The sequence below is a fragment of the Sebastes fasciatus genome, chromosome 20 (assembly GCF_043250625.1).
Source record: "Sebastes fasciatus isolate fSebFas1 chromosome 20, fSebFas1.pri, whole genome shotgun sequence".
In the NCBI taxonomy this organism is placed as follows: Eukaryota; Metazoa; Chordata; class Actinopteri; order Perciformes; family Sebastidae; genus Sebastes; species Sebastes fasciatus.
The window spans coordinates 26,068,515-26,088,762 of record NC_133814.1 but is presented as its reverse complement, the minus strand read 5'-3'; the positions used below and the strand labels follow the sequence as shown (position 1 = coordinate 26,088,762).

At 39.4% G+C, this 20,248-nt stretch overlaps 1 protein-coding gene across 1 annotated transcript; it reads left to right on the top strand.

Annotated features, from left to right (window-relative positions):
• Positions 1 to 16,490: 16,490 nt before the first annotated feature.
• pde6gb (phosphodiesterase 6G, cGMP-specific, rod, gamma, paralog b) lies at positions 16,491 to 20,154 on the top strand. The gene is made up of 4 exons (XM_074620394.1): positions 16,491 to 16,703; positions 18,434 to 18,633; positions 18,711 to 18,751; positions 18,839 to 20,154. The coding sequence occupies exons 2-4, from the start codon at positions 18,488 to 18,490 to the stop codon at positions 18,913 to 18,915; spliced, it is 264 nt and encodes an 87-aa protein (XP_074476495.1). The 5' UTR covers positions 16,491 to 16,703; positions 18,434 to 18,487; the 3' UTR covers positions 18,916 to 20,154.
• Positions 20,155 to 20,248: the final 94 nt, after the last annotated feature.

Sequence of the window (20,248 nt, the reverse complement as noted above, 5' to 3'; positions counted from 1 at the left end):
GTAGTGACTGTAGTTGGAGGTCCGGTGTTTCGTGAGAGGAATAACAGCAGGCAGACCAATTCAATCATCAACTCGTGCAAACACATTGATCGATCCAAACTCAGTGACATCACATGGTTGACTTCATCAAGGTCATCAGAGGAGACGGACATAATTGATCATGGTTTCGGTTATCTGTTTCCTACAATGCCAAACTATCTTCAGTATGTCTTTGTTAGAGAGGAAAACTCTGCAGCATGCTGTATTTAAATCAACTTTAACTGCAACACTGAAGGGGATCAACGCAGCGCAGAGTCTCTACTGAGGACAAACTTTATTTATCTACTAGAAATATATTGTTTTGGTGAAGTGTATTCAGGTTCTCACCATCAAACTGCCTCTCAGGGTGTCTGTTTACGAGGTAGAGTCCATCATCTCAGCTGTTAAAATGTAAGGTGCCAATATAAACCAGTCCAGGCCCAAAACTCACAGCCTCACTGACCGACTGCCTTCCACATACAGGAGCTGTCTGAGAGCTAAGGAGGACAGTACCTTCTAAATAAAAATAAATAAATAAATAAATGACTCGATAAATAAATAAATAAATAAATAAATATGTCATTAAATGTAGCAAAAAAAATAAATGTAGCCATTAATTAATGGATAAAATGTGACCTTATTTATTTACTCGTCTGTTCAATTTTCCCTTTTATTTATTTATGTATTTATTTTTGCATTTATTTTGAATTTATTCATTTATTTTTGCATTTATACTACTTATTTTTAATTTATTTCATATTTATTTTTAAATGTATGTATTTATTTATTTATTTATGCACGATTTTCCCTTTGCATTTCACTCCTTATTTATTTTCCCAAACTTATTTATTTCTGTATTCTTTTCTTTACACATTTCTTTATGCATTTCTGCCTCGTTATGCAAATGAGGGGGCTGTCAATAATTGCATAAATACATAAATAAATATATACAATTAAAAATATATATACAAAATAATTGCAAAATGTACATAATTTAGTAGTAAGTTTCCAGGTACAATTAGGGGTCAGACTCACGTGCTGTTTTTAAATCTAATCTTAAAACTCACCTGTTCCTCTTAGCTTTCCCCGAGGGGTTTTTATACTTACTATGATTTTTAGTTGCTTTTATGTCAGGAAATAATTTGTCTCTAATTTTATTTGTCCTATTTTCTTCCTTTCTTGTATAAATTGTCTTTTTTGTAATTGTTTTACCCTTTGTGTGGGATTTCGCTGTATTTTAAAGTGTGCTATATGAATTAAATTCATTATTATTACTATTATAGTAAGTTATCACAATTACCAGCAGTTACAACATTATTAGCTGCTGCCAGACCTTATGTAATCTTTTGACATGGATCCCTCTGATGATCATACGAACACACACACAGATAGACGTGGACCTCTCCGTGCTCATATTTCATGTGTCTTTATTGAGCAGCTTGCTGCTGTGGTAACTCTGCTGTGGTCAAGAGGTCGGACTGTGATTTATAAGCGATCCCACTGCTGTGGCCTGATAACCTCCAAGTCTCCTGAGGAGGTGATCCGAGGCCACATCCCAGGTCTATTCTGGGCTCCGCAGGCCCCGCTATCTACTCCATGTGTTTTTATTATCAGTGATGCTGGACGGAGCAGGAGAAGTTCTGCATAAGTACCGCTGCACACCAGATAAGACATCTGAGAAGATACATCAACAATATGCGTTGTCTTTTTCACCTTTTATGTCGAGTCACATCAGCTCTGACCTCCATTTATTACACGGCAGCAGGAACAGGACTAATATATCATGTTAGTGAAAAGAGGACGTGCAGCTCTTTATTTTAGGTCTGGTTTAGGTTACTGTCATACTACTCAGGATGCCAAATGCAAAATGCTGTGTGCAATTCCTCCTCAATGTCACCTTGTTTACTGGTGTAACATTTGAGGAATATGAGGGAATAAGATTCACATCAATGATTTCTTATTAAAAGTTAGAGCAGATTTAAAGGACCAGTGTGTAACAATCAGGGGGATCTATCGTCAGAAATGGAATATAATATTAATAAGTATGTTTTCTTCAGCGTGTAATCACCTGATAATAAGAATCGTGTTTTCGTTATCTTAGAATGAGTCGTTTATATCTACATAGGGAGCGGGCAAAGAGTATAGAAGCAAAAAGACGAAACTCTTTTCAGCCGCTGCCGCCATTTTGGACTGAAAAAGTAAATTGTATTTATAATTGTTATTGTTCAACACAGGCCATTTAGTAGAATATGACAATAGAATAGAAATAATTTAGTTTTACTTTTGTACGTCACTTTGCAGGTGAACATTTTACTGGCGTCCGGTAGTCGCTTTCAGTCCAAAATGGCGGAAGCGTAGCTTTGCTCCTGGGAGCTGACGTTGCAATAATCCTCTTCACAAAGTGTCCACCATGTTTCTACAGTAGCCCAGAACGGACAAACCAAACTCTGTTAACTTTTTCCTGCTTGGGCCGGAGTCAATAACGTTACTCGCTCCTGTCACCGCCGCTCTCTCTCTCTCTTGCTTCACCACTCACTTCTCACATACACACACACTTTTGCGTCGAGTTTTTTTCATAGTTTTGGCCTACATCAGTAATAACAACATCGTGGTGACTGACTTCATTCCTGAGAAGTCTGACGGGACGAGAAACACAACAATCGTTACGCTCAAATTAGTTTTTTTTTATTATGTTGTTACATCTATTCTTGTACAAGTAACCAGTAAAAAAAAGGTCAAATGTGTCTGAAACACGGAAACAGTACTGACTGCTCTGTTCATAATAGAATCTGTGATAGTACCGGACCATACAAACATGTTAGAGCCTCAGCAGGAGGTGTGAGGAGCCTGTGGGAGGATGAGGCTGAGTGTCCACGGGGGGATGTACAGCAGCAGCAGCGTCAGGAGAGACGGCTCACTGTGAGGGCTAATTGGTGCTAGAAGCCAGCGCCTGCATCCTGCTGATAGCGCACGAATCTGAGACACCAATTAGTTAGTGACACACACAAACACACACTGTGTGTGTGCAGTTTGGCAGTGGTGGAAGAAGTACACATCTTTTACTTATGTATACATATCAGTACGACACAGCAGTCCTACCTTCTGAATTAGCAAATCTGATTTAACCCTCTGAGACCCACAATAGACTATTTTTTGTCTTTTTTAGGGGGTACAGGCGGTCTTTAGGGGAGATAGCAGGACAACAGTAGATGACCACCACTGGAGAATTGATCAAAATGATCAATAACCTCCAAAATACCACATTACGATAACAAGACCTTGAGGAACACCAGAGAAAAAGCCATACTGTGATTTAGGATCAAAAACTTTTGACATTTGGATGGCGAGCACTTCTGTTGTGTGAACTGCTAAGAAACCCCCTTATTGTCTAATATAGCTAGGAAAGCCGTCCATCCTCTGAATGCTCTAGGTCTCTAGTTTGATCCATCCATCCTCTGAATGCTCTAGGTCTCTAGTTTGATCCATCCATCCTCTGAATGCTCTAGGTCTCTAGTTTGATCCATCCATCCTCTGAATGCTCTAGGTCTCTAGTTTGATCCATCCATCCTCTGAATGCTCTAGGTCTCTAGTTTGTGGCTGTAAAGTTTCATTCACATACCTTGAGGTCAGAGGTCAATGGACCCTTTTGAAAATGACGATGCCAGCTTTTCGTCGCCAAAATTTTGCCTAACTTTGGACCGTTATTTAGCCTCCTTTTTTTTTCTAGTTTCATCTGATATCAGTCGTATCAATCCTAAAACTGAACCTATTGGAGCCTCTGAAAGACGGTAAACACTGACTGATAAACTCAGCTCAGCTTAGTTGGCAGCCAGACCTGATCCCAGAGTACAGCCTGAGTCAAAGCCCCTCTGTCTGTTCAAAATAACTCCCACCTCCCCCCAGTGAGCAGCTCTCCACCTACCCAAACCCTGCAGCTAATCGCACATACAGCCCTCCACAGTTCTGGGTCTCTCTGCCCGTCTTATGATGCACATTTCTGTTAAAACTACGAGCCGGTTGTTCATTAACAGCTCTATATCCTGCGGTTGGAGCAGCAGAGGTGTTTAGTGATTGAGGTGTTAGCATCCAGGGCCTCTGATTGGTCAGTGCTCCTCAACTTACAGAACAGAAACTCGTTATGTTACTGAACCAACGCAGACCTTCGTGTGACCTCGCCAGCACGCTACAGAATGATTTACCAGCAGCTTGACCTGAACTGTACTCAGAGTAAACACAGAGGTTTGGTTAGAGGATCAGAAGGGGTCGGCTGAGCCTTCACTTTCACATCCATGCAATGCAAAACACACGGATGACTATTTGGAAAGCCCCGGGTTAGAGGGGAGTTTAAAAGCACTCATGTACTGGATGCATTTCCTAGTAGACCTGGAACAGTTCCCTGCTCCTTTGTGTTTGATTAGACTCTTCCTGTGATGACTCTCCCTCGCTTGCCTCGTTACTGGCTCGTCCTCTGAGGGAAAAGCCCTTGTGGTATTATGGAGGTCATTATGAGCTTCTAATGATGTGAGAATACTGTATAACTGCTCCATGTTAAACCTCTAAGCACTGTAATAGCTGCATGTGGTATGAATAGTAAGAAATCACAGTTCATTAGAAATGTAATTACTTTTTTTCAGCATTTTTTGTGGGGCTAGCTCTCTGCTGTCACCAGCATCATTTAGCCATTTAGCACACTGATAGTGGATATTCACGTATCGTATGAGCCTCAGATCTCAGTGTGAAAGACTTGATTAACCCGCTACACAACAGCTTTTCAGCATTTTCTCTCCTGTGACGGCGAGTTTCTTTACCCCAAAAGGGAGCGCAGCCTCGCCGATGACGCCGTGCTGGTCTGGTCTATATCTTGGAGTCATAAAGTCATGCTGGTCTGGTATAGCCTGGAGCCATAAAGTCATGCTGGTCTGGTCTATATCTTGGAGCCATAAAGTCATGCTGGTCTGGTCTATATCTTGGAGTCATAAAGTCATGCTGGTCTGGTCTATATCTTGGAGTCATAAAGTCATGCTGGTCTGGTCTATATCTTGGAGCCATAAAGTCATGCTGGTCTGGTATAGCCTGGAGCCATAAAGTCATGCTGGTCTGGTCTATATCTTGGAGCCATAAAGTCATGCTGGTCTGGTCTATATCTTGGAGTCATAAAGCCATGCTGGTCTGGTATAGCCTGGAGCCATAAAGTCATGCTGGTCTGGTCTATATCTTGGAGCCATAAAGTCATGCTGGTCTGGTCTATATCTTGGAGCCATAAAGTCATGCTGGTCTGGTATAGCCTGGAGCCATAAAGTCATGCTGGTCTGGTCTATAGCTTGGAGCCATAAAGTCATGCTGGTCTGGTCTATAGCTTGGAGCCATAAAGTCATGCTGGTCTGGTCTATAGCCTGGAGCCATAAAGCCCCTCTATTAGATCTTTTTTTAGGACACGGCATTGGAACAGATCCGAGATGTGTGTTTTTGGATGTATTGTTGGTGCACCAGTATGAGGGACTTTATCACAGGAGACATTTTGACTGGATTGTAGAAAAGGCGCAGGTGTTGCTAATGACATTAATGAGCTCTGTGATGACAACGTGACAGTGTGCACAAGACCACGACCCTGAAACAGAAGCAGGTCCTCCATTAGTTTCCTCATCTACACATGTGCTTCTCCTACTGAAGTAGGAAGCTGCAGAAACGTCCTGTTTTTGGTAACAAACACCGAGGACATGTATTGATTTCTAAGCAAACGTTTTCTTTGTTTTCTCAGTAAACTCCATCCAGTCTCCTGTTTCAGCCTCCTGACACATACACAAACATGTTTCTGCCAGTTTGAGGCATGTCATTGACTTGTCACTTTTGGGCAGCGGCTCGGCTGCCGTCCACTCGGAGCTACATGAACAGTGTGGTCTTTGTACGCTCAGGACAAAGCTGGTGCTGTGAGTCAGCCTGGAGGACCTTGAGGAAGGACACCTGAGCTCCAACACACATCCCTGCTACCTTTTTAAACGCAGACTGTCACAGTTTGAGCTCATCCTTCTAGCAGATCCACAAACAGAGAAGATGTTTAGCGATCAGAGACGCCGTTGTTGTTGGTGCATTTCAGCACATAACGTGAAACAGGAAAACCTTGTTTTGGAGGGCTTGAGGGGAGCTGTTTGCTCAGACTGTTGACACAGCTGCAGTTAGAAAACACTGTATCAGAGGAACATTACAGGAGCACAGATAACCCAAACTCTCCGAGAGAGAGAGATCATACCTTTTGCAGCTAATTTGACCACTATTGTTGCACATTTATGCTTTTCTGAAATTCCCTTTTTATCTTTTTTTCAGGTTGCATTCCTGGCAAATCCTTCCCATATATAGCGAGACAGTGTTAGTGTAGAATGTGCAACAAGTTGTTAGAAACACTGCCAGGCCTTTTGTGCACACATGGTTTCAACAGGATTATCAGTGATGAAGATAATCCCTCTCATGCAGAACGCCTGCAGCCGGAGCAAAGCTGTGTGTGGGTTATGTCGGGGTGAGCTTTTATATATCAAGAATCCCTTAAAAATAGGGCTGTGAATCGATTAAAATATCTATCGTGATTAATCTCATGATTGTCCATAGTTAATCACGATTAATCGCAAATTAACTTTTTAATCTGTTCTAAATGTTCCTTAAAGGGAGATTTGTCAAGTATTTAATACTCTTATCAACATGGGAGTGGACAAATATGCTGCTTTATGCAAATGTATGTATATATTTATTATTGGAAATCAATTAACAACACAAAACAATGACAGATATTGTCCAGAAACCCTCACAGGTACTGCATTTAGCATAAAACAATATGCTCAAATCATAACATGGCAAACTGCAGCCCAACAGACAACAACAGCTGTCAGTGTGTCAGTGTGCTGACTTGACTATGACTTGCCCCAAAATGCATGTGGTTATCATAAAGTGGGCATGTCTGTAAAGGGGAGACTCGTGGGTACCCATAGAACCCATTTACATTCACTGATCTGGAGGTCAGAGGTCAAGGGACCCCTTTGAAAATTTTGTGTAAGTTTGGAGCGTTATTTAACCTCCTTCTCAACGAGCTAGTATGACATACCGTACCACACGTTCTCTGAGCGTTTGCTGTTGCAGCGGATGGGTTTACATTGTAGTTAATGGAAAACTTGGTGCGTCGCATACTGGCGCTAAAGGGTGTCTTGTGCAGCGATATCGAACGCTGACGGCCGTGACAAAGCATCAGTATTTCACGCTCTGGGAATGAGAACGGACCGGATCTGTTTATGACTTCATGCTACATAACTCTACACAATATAGTATAAAAAGCTATTAGCAAAATTGTAATCTTTATACATACGATCTTATCGTTGTGCCAAAATCCACGCAGTAAAATAATGATGAAGCTATCTTTACAAGGCCCGCAGGGATTCCTTTAGAGCCCATGGGAGTCCTCAGGCTGCACAGTGGGAACCGCTGGGTCATGTGAAAAGTTTCAAAAGTATCAAACTGGATCAAAAATAGTCTCCCTCCGTTGAGCTTCTTTTCTTTAACTGTTTGTCATGTGACTGACTTAATCTATTTTTCCCCCAATCTGCAAGCAAAGGGCCCCTCAGGAAATGCCTGCTGGAGGTAAAGCAGGGAAAAGGTGTTGAGAGAAACCTAATCCGGCAGGGGGGGACGGACAGACCCCTCAGCTATGGAGGACAGAACCTGCCAAAATCAAAAATAAATAAATAAATGACTCGATAAATAAATACACAAATCATTAAATGTAGCAAAAATAATATTAAAAATAAATGTAGCCATTAATTAATTAATAAAAAGTGACATAAATTGATATTTCTGTTTAAATTAGTTTCTTTATTTATTTATCTTTGCATTAATTCCCTTATTTATTCAATCCTCTGTTTAATTTCCCTTTTATTTATTTATGTATTTATTTTAATTCATTTTAAAATGTATTTATTTATTTTTATACTTATCTTTTTTTAATTTAAATTTATTTTTAAATGTTTGTATGTGTAAATGTATAATATATTTATTTGTATAAATGTTTCAATTAATTAATTATTATTATTATTATTTTTTTATTTATTTATTTTTAAATGTATGTATTTATTTATGTATTTATGCATTTATTGACAGCCCCCTCATTTGCATAATGATGCAGGAATGTAAAAAAGAAAAAAAGGGGTAAAATGCAAAAGGAAAATCGTGCAGAATAAAAATAAATAAATAAGTAAATAAAATAAAATAAATACGTATATATAAAAACAAATGAAAATAAATAAAATAAGTGCAAGAATAAATGAATGAATAAAAATAAATGCCAAAATAAATAAATAAATTAATGGCTACATTTATTTTTTATATTATTTTTGCTACATTTAATTACATATTTATTTATTTATTTATTTATTTATTTATTTATTTATTTATTTATTTATTTATAGAGTCATTTATTTATTTATTTTTCCTTTTGGCAGGTTCCGTCCTCCATACTCAGCCTCCTCAGTGCTCACATACCTGACATACTTGAGACTGAGCTGACCTACACAAGCTGATACCAAACACTGCTCAGATCATCCTGACCTATATCAAATCACATCCTACATGAATGCAACCTCTTTTTGATACGATTTGTGAAACATAAACATTTGATGTCATATTGTTTCCTGTGATCGTGTTAGAGTCAATCCCTGTAGTGTACCTCAACATCACAGACTACACACGTATGGTTAGTGCTTCTTTCTGCTCACTGTTTTGGTTTCACACGGTCTCTCTGCACACTTACTTTCTCACTCAGTTGATCTGACTGTGTCACCGTAAACACTACGACAACATCAGCTGGGTAACTCTGATAAGACTGATCCACCCATACAGCTTTATTATATCCACACTATGATGTCACTCCATAAATAGAGTCAAATCTATTCTGTCCTTCTTGCATTTCGGGTGAAATATGAACCATCAGGCGTGCCTCATGATAACAAAAACCTCCGTGGAATGGAATCTATTATGATAATGATAAAACCACTAAGCCTGAATCACTGAGGCTTTTAAAACTCATGTTCATTCTACTATCTGTGTACACAGCTACCTTATGTGTTTCTCTACAGAGATTATTTGATCCATCTGTTCTTTCAGAATAATATCAGCAGCCTTTTAATTGTGGTTTTGTGTTTGAATAAAGGTCTGAGTTTCTATGAAGCGTGACAGCGACTGAGGGAGAACCTCTCCTCTCCTCTCCTTGGGATAAAGTCACATTGTGACCGGGGCCTCTGGTGAGATAACATGCCCCACCACACACCTGGTATCTCATGCCAGGCTGAGCAGCTGCTGTGTTTCCACACCACGTTACCATGGAGGTGGCTTGCAAACATTGAGGTCTGTGGGGACCTCAAAGTCTAACTCCTTCTTTTTCATATTACTAAACACACACACACACACACACACACACACACACACACACACACACACACACACACACACACACACACACACACACACACACACACATACACACACACACACACACACACACACACATCTCCTCACGCATCAGTGAATGGGTCAAATAGTTAAGAAACTGGCAGAGTACGGTACAGAGACGTCAAACACACAAAGAAAAACTACATCAAAAGAGGGTTTACTTTCACTCATGAGCATAAAGGAGCTGTTTCACAGACCAAATCTGCTTTACTGTGGTTGTAATGCTCTTTCAGTGCAGTGAGACATCATTCATGAGAATCTAGGGCATGAAATACCTCAAGGCAAACCCATTTTTTGAGCCTTTAATAATGGTTTCTACTTACTGTACATTATATAACCAAAATATGATCTCAATACAATACTTCAGTACAGGTGTATAGGAAACATATCCGTTTCCTCTATCGAGTCATTGTTTTGCAAGTCACAAGAGTATGGAGGACGGAACCTGCCAAACCTGACCAAACCGAACCTGACAAATAAATACGTCATTAACACCCCGACTTCACTGTCTTTCAGAGGCTATCATATGAAACTAGAAAGCCTAAGGAATCCATGTTACCATTGTTACCATGTCATACCAGCTTGTCATGAAGGAGGTTAAATAATGCTCCAAAGTTAGGCTAAGTTTTGGCGAGGAAAAACTGACATGGCCATTTTCAAAGGGTTCCCCTGACCTCTGACCTCAAGATATGTGAATGAAAATGGGTTCTATGGGTGCATATAATACATAAAGAAATGTGTAAAGAAATTTATAAAGAAAAGAATACAGATATAAATAAGTTTGAGGAAATAAATAAGCGGTGAAATGCGAAAGGAAAATCATGCATAAATAAATAAAAAATAAATACGTACATTTGAAAATAGATATAAAATAAATGATAAATGATAAATAAATAAATAAATAAATAAATAAATAAGTAAAAAAATAATAATAATAATAATTAAAAAAAAAAAATACATGAATAAATATAGAAGCAAATTAAAACAGAAATATCAAATTAATTAATGGTTACATTTATTTTAATATTATTGTTGTTGCATTTAATTACATATTTATTTATTTATTTATTTATTTATTTATTTATTTATTTATTTATTTATTTATTTATTTATTTATTTATTTATTTATTTATTATTTTTTGGGGGGGGATTTCAGCAGGTTCTGTCCTCCATACAAGAAGCTCTCAAGTCCAAGTCCTAAACATTATGCAAGTCATTATGCACTGAAACAGAGTAACAGTTAGTATAAGACATTTACAGAAATAATGAATGATTATAAATGTATATATAACTTTCAAATAATCTTCACACAATTACTATACAGTCATTTGTATTTTCTAAACTGAATGTTTTGCATGTTGCCTTCTGCTTTTCGTTGAGTCTTTACACACATTCAAATGTGATAATCTGAGGTATCATCTGTTGTCTGTCTGCTGGTTGGCACTGCCAAATGCACCTTTACCTCTTGTTTGTGCAGCGTGATTGGCTGCTGCAGGAAAATAAAGAGTGTGGTGTCTGTTGTGTCAGTGCAGCTGAATAGAAATTTGTGTTGCTCGGTCTCAGCCACTGATGACATACCTGATTAGGCACATGCAGTCTCCCAGCTGTAAACAGTACAGTTCAGTGCTATTAAGTGGTGCATGGCAACGATACAAAATAAACATGAACTTAAGGTTCAGTGACTTCCTCTGACTCCTCACAAAAACCTCACTATCAAATAATATATTCCTGCAGCTGTCAGACTCCACAACCAGCACTGCTCCCAGTAGACCACTTACACACCAAAAAACTGACGATAACCTGATATTTTCAGGTGGAATTTCATTCATTCATTCATTCATTTATTCTCACTGTTCAATATCATTTTCCACTTGTGCAATTTTGTTAATAGTCTGTTTATTGTCAATACTGTATATACTGCTCCTATTTTTATACTTCCTTCTATTTAAATGGTTCATATTTTGTTACACTTTCTTGAGCTCTTTTTTACTGTTAGCTAATGCATTTTGTTTTTTGCACTTTCCCCTTTGCTGCTGCACACTGCAAATGTACCCACTGCAGGACTAATAAAGGAATATCTTATCTTATCTTATCTTTATTAAATGATAAACATGTATTATATTATGTATTATAATATTCATAAATATATACATCGATATATTGTCCAATGTCGTTTCTCTCCTCACTATAACTTGTGATATTTGTGTGTCTTATTGTAATATTACTACCTCTCTATATCATCTTTACACAGAACACACAGGTGAAATACTGACACCTGCTGGACAGAGAGGGGAAATGCAGCTTGTCTTTTAGGAACCGCCCACAAACTATTCTACGCTCTCCATTGGCTAAAATCTTTAGAAGCCCGCTCTTTGATTGGTCAGATTATTTCCTGTCGACCAATCAACGTGTTTGTTTACAACTACAGCTAAAGGTCATGATGAAGTGATGCAACTAGCCTGTAAGCTAGCCGGTGAAACTGAGGATATAACCGTCCAGGAGGATCAACTCTATCAGAGAAGAATATGAATTATACGGACATATAACCAAGCTTCGTATTTACTGTGATGATGCTGTGTTTGGGTGTGAATGTGAGGAGGACGTCTCGGTCTTTACAGAAGGTTGGTGGCTAAGCTAACGGTAGCTAAACTAGCACACAGTGTTCACTAGCAGAGGCAGAGATCTGACAGGCTGACTCTCACCTCACCTTTACTTTGTTTACACTAGCTGGTAATATTAATAGAAAATACAACGTGTCGCTTGTACTATTTTAACAGCCAGAAGCGTCTATTATGTTTCATTTAAGCCAGAGTAACAGTAACCTACATGTAGTTATCTAGCTACTAAAGAGTTAGATAGTGAGCCAGGCTGTGGGCGAAAGCTCTGAACTAACATTGGATGTTTACATCTTGTACTTTACTGATGACATTTAAATGTTGAAATTTAAACCTCAAATCACGACATTTAGTTAAAAGAGAGGTGCAGACTAGGACAATGATATTTAAATATATATGAATAACTAGATGAATGTGTACTGAGCTGTACATACTCACTCTCTGTGAACATTTTGACTTGTGAAACACAGGTGTTGCTAATGATGATAATAACCTTAAAGGGAGATTTGTCAAGTCTTTAATAGACTTGCCCCAAACTGCATGTGATTATCATAAAGTGGGCATGTCTGTAAAGGGGAGACTCGTGGGTACCCATAGAACCCATTTATATTCACACATCTGGAGGTCAGAGGTCAAGGGACCCCTTTGAAAATGGCCATGCCAGTTTTTCCTCACCAAAATTCAGTGTAAGTTTGGAGTGTTATTTAACCTCCTTCTTGACAAGCTAGTATGACATGGTTGGTACTAATGGATTTGTTAGGTTTTCTAGTTTCATATGATACCAGTATCTTCACTCTAGCTTTAAAACCCGCTTCAATCTAAAAAAAGCTCTTGCTTTAATGAGTTAAAGAAATTAGTGGCGTTAAAACAAATTTGTGTAACATGTTATTATTGCGTTAACTTTGATAGCTCTATTAATGATATATTATATTCTGCTTTCTTTCAGCTGTGCATCTTCTCCCTGCTACACATGAGACATCGGTCCAATCATTGCCCTGTGCAGTCGTGGAGGAGAGGTCAACACAGCGGTACCGTTCGCTGCCTCTCTACTGGACCAGCTTCACCTGCTCCTCCCACACTAACTGACTCCTCTGAGTGCACTGAACCAGAACCCAGCCAGACGACCTCTGCCTGGTCTCCTGACCAGGGTCCGCCGCCGGCTCCCACCCACTGCTGCATGAGTGGCTGTCATAACTGTGTGTGGATCGAACATGCGGAGCAGCTGCTGGCGTACTACCACGACGGAGGCGACCGGGCGCTCGATGCTATTGAGGAGAACGTCCTCGATGAGAACCTTAAAACCTACTTAAAGATGGAGATTAGACTCTTAAAAAAGACATGATTGAAGTATTTACTGCCCGTGGCTTCGACCACAGTGTCAACATGGAATGAGTGTTGTGAGAATCTTGTTAGCATTTTATAACACACTCCAGTTACTGATGTTGCCTCCACATTTTCACTTCCTCCTCCAGTAGGTCACACAGTTCATGTCTGCAGAACATTTCAGAAAACTGACACAAGCTACCAATTATTTTTGGGCCTCATTAGAAAATCCATTTGGTTTATTTTCTTCAGTTTTACAGCTTGACTCTGTATCTTCATAGTTCGTTGATTCATTGTCGTGTTCCTTTAGTCATGAAGCACATTTGCACATTTGTTTTATTTATCAGAAGTTTGAACTGAAGTGTTAAATGTATATTTTTTAATGTGTTTACTGATCATTTGCTTCATTATATTTAAGACTATTTTTGATTATATATTTTAAATTTATTTTAAGAGTTGTTTGTTAAATAAATGTTCTCTCTGAGATGACATGAACTGCTTTGAGAACTGGCATCACTTCAGCACAATGAAAGGCCACCAGGGAGCGCCAGATAATATAATGCTGTCTGTCTGTCTGTCTGCTCTCATGAGGATAAAATGTTTTGGCTGATCCTCTTAACCTGTTAATTTCATCATCATCATATGTGGATTTATCCAACAAGCCCGACCAGCTCCTTTAACCGCCTTTAACCCTCGGAGACCCACAATAGAGACGTTTCTATGTCCATCCTCTGAATGCTCTAGGTCTGTAGTTTGATCCATCCATCCTCTGAATGCTCTAGGTCTGTAGTTTGATCCATCCATCCTCTGAATGCTCTAGGTCTCTAGTCTGATCCATCCATCCTCTGAATGCTCTAGGTCTGTAGTCTGATCCATCCATCCTCTGAATGCTCTAGGTCTCTAGTCTGATCCATCCATCCTCTGAATGCTCTAGGTCTCTAGTTTGATCCATCCATCCTCTGAATGCTCTAGGTCTCTAGTTTGATCCATCCATCCTCTGAATGCTCTAGGTCTCTAGTTTGATCCATCCATCCTCTGAATGCTCTAGGTCTGTAGTTTGTGGTTGTAAAGTTTCATGAGGCTGTGATTATCCTAGAGGTCACCACAGGTCATTTTATACAGGGAGGTCAAATTTCAAAAAATGGAAAAATCGCTACAATGAAATGTCTCCTATGGGGACTAACATCATCACACATGAATACAGTTGGACTCATTGGATCCACAAGAGTCTGACACCCGGGTGGATTACATCAGAAAAGGAGCATGTTCAGATCTGTTGCGTTAGAATGACGTCTTACAGTCAGCTGGCGTGTCTGTACGTATGTACTGTATGTCACAGTCTCACAGGTTTGTGAGGTGACGGTGACCCTGATCTCTCTGACTTAGTCATCAGTAGTCTGGTACTGGTGATGCACTGTAAGTCCTAATTACACAGGAGCCAGCGGGCCGCTGCAGCCACGCAGTTATTCTTTGATCTGGGTTATGAAGGGGATTACAAATGAGGTGTTTCACTGCATAATGTCACAGCAATTTAGAGCTATAACAAAGTCTTGCTTCACTTTCAAATTTTAAGGCATAGTCGCTAAATATATATAAATCTTTCCTCAGAGTGTGAGTCGATCAGCCGGTTGTTGATTAATTCATTTTTACCAATCTGTGGGGCATGACAGCTTGCCATGAAAACCCGCTGCTTTGCTAGCGCTGTGTGACTAGAATACTTTTACCCATCAGGCCTGGATCCATAATCTCCTTTAAGTAAAGCCATGTGATCCCCTCGAATATTAAACATTTTACATCCATCTTTTCGTTGATTGATGCAGTTTACTGCTCAACAACTCCTTGAAATGCCGTGTTTTCTGCCCCCTAGCTGCATCTCTGTGATGATGTACAGAAACCCGTCTATACATTTTGGAGCTTTCTTGTAGAGGTTTGACCTTTGACCCATACAAAGTCAGGACATGTCAGTCTTTGCTGCATACATTTTGAGCATCCTTTTTTACGTTTCTTGCAAGTAACTTTATGGAAATGCAACACTAAATCATTGCCCTTTAAGGCAAAAACATGGTGTGGGTATATCCACCTGAATTAAGGAGTCGTGATTAACTATAGTGGTTGATTACTGTTTAGTGGGATGTAGCTTTGTGTTTAGTGTTTGGTGTTCCAGGTGTGGAGGCTGGTGTCGGAGTATTAGTCTGCTAAATAGAGGACACTCACTGCAGGGAAAAGTACATGAAGGTGATCTAAGAGATGTTTGCAGGATGGAGGATTGGAGGGTTTTTGCTTGAAGCAGATGGTGAGATGATTGCGTAACAAAAAGGGAAAGGTCCTTTCAGGAAGCTTCCTAATCTGCATCAACATATTCCAGCCTGTATTATCTCATGTATCCGATTGTCTCAGACCAGTAATTTGATTAGGGTTGTTTTTCTGGAGACGTACATACTGTATCATGCTTTGGAGATCTCAAACAAAGCTACTCTGACAGCATTATATAAAACACTTTGTGTATGAAATGTAGTTTCATCACAAATACTGGATGTCAAAACTGGATAAACACAGAAAGAGTTTAAAATAATTTGTATTTATTGTATTATTATTATTATTATCATCACAGATTTTCATCCAGAATCTACATTAAATCTTTGAAAACTGACATATCACGTCACCATGACGTTACAAAAGTTGAGATTACACACTTTAATAGGCTACTCTATCAAAACGTACGCACAACTACATGCCAAGTATACATTTCTGTAGGCCTATAAGGAAAGAATACGTAATTATACCTTTATTAAGTATATCTTGATCAAAAGATTAAGTACAAGTAGGCCTATAAACCAATTATACTTAGACTTTACTGTATACTTGTCAGTATGAACCAAGTATACTTAGACGTTTCTGTATACTTGTCAATATAAGCCAAGTACACTTAGACTTTTCTGTATACTTTTGTGAAGTATATCTCTGATAAGTGCATAAAAAGTAAACAGAAAGCATACTCTTTATTTTAAGTTTAAAAGAAGTATACTAACAGCACTCATATATAATGAACTTGTTTTTGGTAAGGGTAACACCGTCTTCCATGTGGACTGTTGACATTAGAGCAGGGAGGCGGTGCGTCCACATTAATCTTCTGCTGGTGTCAGCAGCATCGATATAAGAGGGGCCCTAAGCCCCGACTGGCCCTCACAGCGAGTCTAGCGTAGAACTCCACACATCTGCTGCGCTCACACCCACTCGTCTGGCTGTCCTCCTCCCAAGCAGCCGGTGAGTAGACCCGCCGCTACATCACCACCTCCACCACCACACACTTACTGAGATACCTGGGACTTCATGTAAAGTACAAGATTGATCTTGCTATTCTGGAGCTGCATGGATATTTATGGATTTATTTTTTAGCTGAAATGATCTGAAAAGATGGAACAGAACTTTGTTTTCAAAATCAAGATGTAGTAGAGGACATGTTGTTGTTTACTTTGCTTATCAGACATTTTGGTCTCCTTTGTACAGAAGATTTATCAGTCAGGTGTGCTGTAGATCAGGGGCGGAGCGGGGCGGATGGCTTCTGGGGCTCCAGCCCTGAATCTTTTAGGTTTTATCTTTCTGTCATTTCGCCTCAGTCTCTCTGACTGGACCAGCAAAAGAATGGAGCAAAAGTTCTATTACTGAGGAACTTAGTCCAACAAAAATAGATTAGTAATGCTGTTTACGGTAAATTCCTACCCATGCATGTTATACAAGGCTGTCGATAGAGTAAAATATTTAATCGCAAATTATCGCACATTTTTATCTGTTCTAAATGTACCTTAAAGGGAGATTTGTCAAGTATTTAATACTCTTATCAACATGGGAGTGGACAAATATGCTGCATTATGCAAATGTATGTATATATTTATTATTGTAAATCAATGAACAACACAAAACAATGACAGATATTGATCCAGAAACCCTCACAGGTACTGCATTTAGCATAAAACAATATGCTCCAATCATAACATGGCAAACTGCAGCCCAACAGGCAACAACAGCTGTCAGTGTGTCAGTGTGCTGACTTGACTATGACTTGCCCCAAACTGCATGTGATTATCATAAAGTGGGCATGTCTGTAAAGGGGAGACTCGTGGGTACCCATAGAACCCATTTACATTCACTGATCTGGAGGTCAGAGGTCAAGGGACCCCTTTGAAAATGGACATGACAGTTTTTCCTCACCAAAATTTAGCTTGTTGTGTTTTGGTTTCAGAATGATGAAGACAGTTGGAGAACAAATAGCTATAAAATAGGATGGAGGCTCGACAAGATGTTTTCTTTTCCTTGGCAACTATCATGCTTTTCCCAAATGATGTACAGCTTATAAAGCATTTTATCATCAAAAGGCTTGAAAAATAGTGAATATAGCTGCCGTAAATGGGAGGATGGACCCCAGACCCCCTCTAGGTCTGGGCTGAGCCCTGAATGTTTACAACATCTGGCTTAAAAATATTTTAAGATTTAATAAGTGGTTCCAGCATCTTCAGATAAAATGGTTAATCATTGGACATGAAGAGTAGACAAACAACCCTTTAAAGAATACATATATGTCTTTTATAATGATATAAATCTATAAATCCGTCCACTGTGCCGCGGTTAAGACGTGTTCAGACCGTCAGTGTCATCGGGACGCGGTGAACGGATTGATCATTTAGACCCTCAGAGCGTGCTCAGCATATCTGCTGTGTCGTCCTTGCTCTAACGAGATTACATTTGAGGGGGTGTGTACTTATTAACTTGAGTCGGGGATTATGGGAAATTGGGTCATCCTCACAGAACAAGGTAGTCCATCGCAGACATTCAATCAGATGGGAAATATGAGTGTAAATCCCGCCTGGTGCTTGTCAGATCAGTAAGAGGATTAAGGCCTGTAATGTCAGACAGAGGTGACACAAGCTGCATGCTATAACTGTTACATGAACGTTTTCTAAATTACCTTTTTCTTTCCTCCTTTCCAAAATGAAAAGCAATCACCACGACGACTACTCTTGCACACACGTACCAATAACAGCTGATTCAAAATGAATCTTGAGCCGCCCAAAGCTGAGATCAAGTCGGCCACCCGAGTCACCGGAGGCCCCGCCACCCCACGCAAGGGACCCCCCAAGTTCAAGCAGAGGCAGACCCGTCAGTTCAAGAGCAAGCCTCCGAAGAAGGGCATCCAGGGGTAAGTCTCCAATGATGCACATTTATTTAGAGGTGTAGAAACAATGGAAAGGTTTGTAATTGTTTTTTTCTTTGCAGCTTTGGTGATGACATCCCTGGAATGGAGGGCTTAGGCACAGGTGAGTTCACTTTTAAAATGCATTTCACATCAGTTTCTATGATCTTCAGGGACCCGGGTAACCTCATATCTGTGTTGTTTTTTGCAGACATCACTGTCATTTGCCCATGGGAGGCCTTTAATCACCTGGAGCTGAATGAGCTGGCCAAGTACGGTATCATCTGAGCCCTCCTGCACCACCTCCCTGCGATCCTCCGAGGATTACAGTCCAAACACTTCAGACCATCTGCCTCAGGCTCCATCTCCTCACTTCAAATGGAACTATTCCTAACGACGAACTGTAACAAAAACAAAAAATTGAAAAAGAGAAAAAGAATCTACAAAAAAACAACAACTTTCTGTCCTCTTTCACTGGATTCTTCTTCTGCAGTTCACACGCAACATCTGCTCACATCTGTCCTCACACTAGATCTGCACTGGTACTCTAAACTGTCAGCATCCTTTGACTCTCCTCTCCTATGCTGCTGCTCTTCTTCTTCTTCTTTAATCTCCTTTCCTCTCCTTTTATATTCTTCTCACGGACAAAACATGAAACTTACGCAAGCAAGGCAGCCTCAAATTGAGTTTAAGTGACAAACCCGTGGAGTGGGTGGGTTCCCACTCCATGTGCTTCGGCGCCTCTTACGCCATCTCAGAGGCTTTTCCATCAACGCCGAACATATAAAACACAAAACCTGAATTCTGTAGACTGGACACCAGCTTGCCATTGCTGAGCGTAACTTTTCAGTGGGATAACGTTAGTCAGTCATCGTGAGATCCCTCTTTTCCTCTCTGTTTTGACCAACACTTAACTGCACTGCCCAGGATACATACATCACCACTATACCATGTGTTTTTTTAATCTAAATTGTCTACCATCATAATACGTGGAAGTCTGAAGTGGGAAGAGAGAGAATAAACGTCCTTCCCTGCAACACACCCTTGTGTGATTTTGCAGTGTGTCAGCTTCCAGCATTGTGTTCACTTGTGTTTCATATCCCTTCTTATTTGTATGTCACCCTTGTATAATATCAATGTATATGAAAATCTGTATTTTATGTTTATTTCTCATAAATACAAAAAAACACTGTTGTGCCCTGTGTGTTTATATTTGAGTTTTTAAGATCAATATTTCAGCTATTTTATCTTTCATCTATCATTTCATCTCCATTGTCCTCGTCGTCATCACTGATCCTTCGTTCTGTTCATGTTTAGACAGTAAAGTAATCTGTTGTACACACAAGATCAATGCACGACCACCTTGAGTTGCATTTAGCTTTTCAACTTGTACCGTAATTTCTGTTATCCTGACTCTGTCTTTCTAAACATCGTTCAAATCAAGAAGATATATATTTATATATGGAGTATATATAATAACAAAGACGTTGCTAAATTTGCCCTGATGATATAAAACTGGTGATGTAAGAGATTTTTCTTTATAAATGATGTTTGCAGTGTTGCACTGTGTATGATGTATAATGGAGCTTTGTCCTCTCTACAGGATGTGGAAAAAAATAAA

What these genes read in the sequence shown, in the direction of transcription:
- pde6gb (XM_074620394.1), top strand. Translation starts at nt 18,488, where the DNA reads ATGAATCTTGAGCCGCCCAAAGCTGAGATCAAGTCGGCCACCCGAGTC. An exon ending in CCGAAGAAGGGCATCCAGGG is followed by an intron (nt 18,634 to 18,710) that starts GTAAGTCTCCAA and finishes TTTTCTTTGCAG; the next exon opens with CTTTGGTGATGACATCCCTG. An exon ending in AATGGAGGGCTTAGGCACAG is followed by an intron (nt 18,752 to 18,838) that starts GTGAGTTCACTT and finishes TGTTTTTTGCAG; the next exon opens with ACATCACTGTCATTTGCCCA.